The 5,709-nt window shown below is 35.6% G+C and overlaps 1 protein-coding gene across 1 annotated transcript; it reads left to right on the forward strand.

Moving 5' to 3' along the window:
- The first annotated feature begins 161 nt into the window (after nt 1–161).
- Nucleotides 162–1,653, forward strand: LOC134667927 (uncharacterized). The gene is made up of 3 exons (XM_063525346.1): nt 162–334; nt 414–829; nt 1,454–1,653. Exons 1-3 carry the CDS (start codon nt 252–254, stop codon nt 1,624–1,626), a joined length of 672 nt encoding a protein of 223 aa, XP_063381416.1. The 5' UTR covers nt 162–251; the 3' UTR covers nt 1,627–1,653.
- Nucleotides 1,654–5,709: the final 4,056 nt, after the last annotated feature.

A 5,709-nucleotide genomic window follows, 5' to 3' on the forward strand; every position in this document is an offset into this window, starting at 1 on the left:
CATACAAAGTCTCGGTGTGGTTTATAGAGCCCATTAGGCTTTGTACACAAAGGTAGCACGCGATGACTACATGGATAATCTAGAAGAGTGTAAAGATTGTTTAATTTAAAAAAAACACAAATGTCAAATTTAAAAACAAACCTTGATTTTTGGCGACTCATTTCTCAATTTTAGTTTCATTTTAATTGTATCAGCACATGGTTTAGTGTTAATATTTTTAAAATTCATAATCAATCCACGTCCTCGTAAATATGACCAGTTTTGGCGAAATAGCTGAGCCGGGTAGCCGTAACCTTTGGGAAGACTGGGATGATTCCAGTCAGGATCTAGTGAAGTGTGTTTTCGAGTTGTAAAAAAATTTTGGTGCTTCTTGTTAGTCATGGTATAATACATATATTTAATGTGTCTTCCAGATTACAATGGCAGAATTCCTCAGAAGCACCGAAAGAAATTGATGATGTGATCATTTTTGAAGGGCGATATTTATCAGACTACATAAAACATCAAAGTCAATGCTCTTTAGTAAACACCGTCTCTGGAGCCAGCATTAATTTGTATAAACTGAATAATTGTAATGGATACATTTGTACAGTTAGAGACTACAGCATAGTTCAAAGTAGCAAGATAATAGAATTGTTGAAGGATTATTTGTTGCACAGTCGAGAAGTGATTGCTGTTCAAACAAAACCACTGTCCGACTACAACACTACTGAACCAGTACTGGACTGCATCGTCAGAAGCGTATCCACATCAAAGCTTCCTAACAATTCAAGATTTACATATCCTAAACTGGAACAGCCAAATATTATTTCTGGGGTAGCAGCAGGAGGTAATTTTATTTTAGATAGTTGAAATTTTCAAAGTAAAATTAAGTGGGGCTCCCATACAACAAATATAATTTTGTTGCCGTATTTAGGGATCCATACCTCAAAAAGAAAAAACGGAACCACTCATCGGGATCACTCGTGCGTCTGTTTGTCTGTCCGTCCATTCCACCTTCCCCCCCCCCCCTTTCTCTCTCTCCTTTCTATCTCTGAAACTACTGGGTCAAAAATTTGATGACAGGAAAACCTATTAGAAATGTGCAGTTAAGCGTGAGTCGGACTTATGTACAGAAACTTTGGAACGCGAGCCCCACTCCCCACTTGACTGTTTTTTTGTGTAATGGTATGGAAACCTTTGTGAGTGAGTCTGACTCACACTTGGCCGGTTTTAATCAATATCATATTAGTTAAAAGGGGTAAGCTAAGCAGATACCGGCAAATTTTTGTTGCATCTTGCTAATACCAAAATTAAAGTCACACAGCCACATGCCATACTTGCACAACTGCTACAGCAAGTGCAGGCTAGAAATAATACCTATAACTTCCTCTTTATAGCAACCATTTAAAAAAAAAAAGTAAAAATTTATTTTAAATCTATAAAGTCAATTTTATTCCTTCTTCTTTTCCAGCAATTTCCTTGAGAGAGCACATGGACCTGACTGGAACAGCAATAGTGTGTTACATTGAACACCCGGAAGACTATCAAATAGAGAAAGTTCAAAAACTTTTGGAGAAATTCAACTTGTACCAAAATGATAAAGCAATGCCAGGCACACTTTTAAATTCCAATTTGTATATATAATTGAAAAATAAAAAAGTTTTAATTCAATATATTATTGATTTATTGTGTATCACTACATTATCAAAATTTAATATGCATGCTAACATCATTGTTAAGTAAGCTAATAAAGATCTTACTTATGATAGAGGTTGACAGTGTGTGTAACCTAACACACTTATAAGCATTCCTGAAGGCCAAGCACAAGGTTGGCGCAACAGTATCTCGCGGCGATATAGACTATCCGTCTTTTTCTAACTTTGTTAACAAAAGAGGGACGGGTAGTCTCGTCGCGAGATATTGTCGCGCCCATCATGTGCTACCCCGGCTGGGTCAATGCAAATTGGAAACAGCACCAAAATGTAATAAAACCATTTAATTTACCTTAAATTGGTTTATTAGACATCAATTATACAACACAATAAAATTACAATGATATAAAATACAATTCATAAAGAAAATAAAACAACAGAATCCTAAAAGTATAAGTAAGCACAGCCTATTGAATCGCAGACAAGTTTTGAGTTTGGTTATTATAAAGCAAACACTAAATACGCCAAATTCTGATTTAGTCTCTTAAAATCCTTCTCCTTTGCAGCAATGATGACAGTAAAGTTAACAAACTGCTTTTCCTTCAAAACTACGCGCTTCCGTACAACATACAAAACTCCAGTAGTGACATGACAGCCTCAACTTTGAATTCCTTGGGAACTAAAATCCAGACCTTGTCCTATCAACTAAACAAGAACATGATCTTTAAACGTATTTTATGCATGCTTCATATTTAAATAATAAGTTTTAACCATTTTTAATGTATTGACAGATATGGCAATAAGTTGACTATGCGCTAACTTGAAGTCCTGCGCCTATTAGGCACTGGAAAATGAACCTTAATGGTATGAAACTGAAGTTGCAATTGTAGTGGTGACTGAGTTTGCCAAAGCATTGTTGTTGAAATTGCGACCGTGATATAGCATAGCATTATGGTTCATTATTGTTCTATTATCTTCACAATAGTTGACAAAATAATTACTGTAGCTACGATTGGTACAATTAATATGTCAACCTTTATTCAATACCTACCTCATGGCTCCTCTACACGGTGGGCCAACGCCGGCCACTCCAAGGGACGCAGCCATGCGGTAGAATGAGATAGCAATATCACTTACTCCCTCTAACGCATAAATGCGTCCCTTGGAGTGGCCGGCGTTGGCCCATCGTTTAGAGAAGCCATCAGAGCAACTCGGAGAGTATTGCTTAAACGGCTCTTTGTGATAGATTGATAGTGATACCACAAAAAATGTATATACTGATATTAAATTAATTCAAAGTGTTCAAATTCAAACCATCTGTCAAAGCTTTTATCTACGTGATTGCTGACTTTTCAACTTGAAATAGGATTTTATTTACTTCCTTCATGTTTAGTTTCCATTTTTTTTTTAATTGAACAATATATATGGTCAAGCAAATCTTGTCAGTAGAAAAAGGCGCGAAATTCAAATTTTCTATGAGACGATATACCTTTACGCCTACATTTTTCAAATTTGCCACCTTTTTCTACTGACATGATCTGCTTGACCAACTATACTTAAAATGTAATATTTATTTACATCTCAACCATTGTAAACATAAATAACCATATTTTATAGAAAAGTCCGAATTGACATTTTATATACAAATTACCTTTTTTGTCCAATGCATATCATTATTATAATAAACATAATGTAAAATAAGTTGAACCAGTCAACAAAAACCAACAATATTTACAATTATATGTAATATATGATATGAGTAGTTCCGTACATGTACTAATACGGGTTTCAACAGGTAGGGAACGGGAAATAAACATTTTATTGCACCTAAGACGCCTTAATAATATAGACAGCTAATCACTACAAAAAGTTACGCCGCTACAAAATGTTTTCTTCTACGTGACCTGGGGGCTTAGCTCAGATGACAATCGTTGATAGAATACGCCAATCGAAACTTAAATAATGTATGCAAATAGTCATATGACTTTTGCTAGCATATTGCTGGCCCAATACTACAGACATTAAGTTGAATTTCAACTATCTTGAAAATGTAACATAGAACCGTGTAATATTGGGCCAGCGATATCTCATCTCGATACATTTTTTGTTTTCGTATAATGGCGTTTGTCGATGTACGATTGTCATCTTGGCTAGGCTCTGGGTAGCACCATCTAAATAAGCATTTGTAAGAACGCAACTTTGTTTCGAATTAGCAGTAATTATTATTAACTCTTCTTGGTGCGACAAGAAAGGGTTTCATAAAGGCCACTTTTTGTATACTTTTGAACGCGCACTAAATACTAAATATAATTTAATTGGTAACGCAGCTCTGTTTTAACTTGTCAATATATTATTTCCGTAATTAGAATGTTGGAACGATTTGTCTACACCCTTCTTAACTTGTAAGAAAGACAAATAAAATTTAAGAAAATATCAATACATAATAACATTAATAACTATCAAATATTATAGTTTATTTATAGTAATTTTAATCCAGTCATTAAATAGAAAAGATAATATAAGTTTAATAAAACTATACCCATATAAAAATTAATTTGGCTACCATTTTATACAACCTAAATGGTTCTTAAATAATAGCGCATTCTTGATTAACGTAACATTACAGATCAGTTTAAGACTATACTACAATTGTATCATAATAAATATCATAATATTCGTAATTAGATATTGTATTACTAATTAATAAAGCACTTCCATACCCGCCACTATTATATTACTACGACTAAAATTAAGTGCTTTGGGACAATTCCGAGTAATTTTGAAAAATAATTTACAATTATACTTTCGTATTGTATTCACGGAATTCACCCGAAGCTCCTTATCGTAAACTAATATTTGACTTAACATGATTTTTCACAAATGTCGTATGCCAATGCCAATGCAGTTACATATTTTTCCTTGGTAAGACAGAAATAGAGAACAATATATAGAAAAAAAAAACTCGCCCATTGTATGGAAGTGACTTGTAAGTCCTACATCTATCTTAAATTGACTTTAAAATATTTTTCTTAAATAACTATTCATTATATTAAACCCTAGGGCAGACCGAACACGCTAGCGTTTGTTCCACTATTTTGTACAAGTTCGAAAGGAATATTCTTATGGCTCCTCTACACGATGGGCCAACGCCAGCCACTCCAAGGGACGCATTTATGCGTTAAAGGGAGCAAGTGATATTGCTGTCTCATTCTACCGTATGGCTGCGTCCCTTAGAGTGGCCGGCGTTGGCCCATCGTGAGAGGAGCCATTAGGGTCGGTTGCACCAAACCGTCTGTCACCGTTAAAGCGTTCGCTACATTTTATTGTATGGGAAGTTTCATACTTCACTGCTGATTGACGTTAATCGCTCCGTTAAATGTGGTTGGTGCAACTGGCCCTTAAAATTCAGGTTAGGTTAGTTTTCAGTCCTGCTACCTAGAGCGAATGATTGACCCACTACTCCCAGGGCTCTAATTTCGCCAGCCAAACGACGACCTAGAATTTAAAATTGAAATAGAATTGAATTTTATTTCTCTTTGCTGACGGACAGCGTATAAAGTTAGAGCGGGTGGCCCTTTCCCTATCGTTCCTATCTATAAACATGTAAACATGGCGGCGGTACAAATACTAGCTAGCGTGCTGAGCCTGCTTGTGTTATAGTTTAGTTTTAATTATAATATGGTAATTTTTTTTTTCAATACCGTAACTAATTGCTCTGTTTCTTTTCGTACGTTGATAATTACGCATTTTTTACGCCACCGCCATACTGTATGATATTGATATTACACATCGACTGCATTCCGCGTAATGGCTCCTCTACAGCCTCTACACGATGGGCCAGCGCCGGCCACTCCAAGGGACGCAGCCATGCGGTAGAATGATATAACATTATTACTTGCTCCCTCTAAGGCCCCATTCGCACGACAGCGGGACAGAGGAGCCATAAAACTCACTCTGTAGCACAATTTGCCCGGCTCGATAATGGTTGGCGACTTATTAAAATTTCATATTTATGAATATAAAACATATAATGTCACTACAAAACTTGTGCTTTCAGAGCTTAGGGTGAGTTCAC

Source organism: Cydia fagiglandana, chromosome 10 (assembly GCF_963556715.1).
Source record: "Cydia fagiglandana chromosome 10, ilCydFagi1.1, whole genome shotgun sequence".
Classification (NCBI taxonomy): Eukaryota; Metazoa; Arthropoda; class Insecta; order Lepidoptera; family Tortricidae; genus Cydia; species Cydia fagiglandana.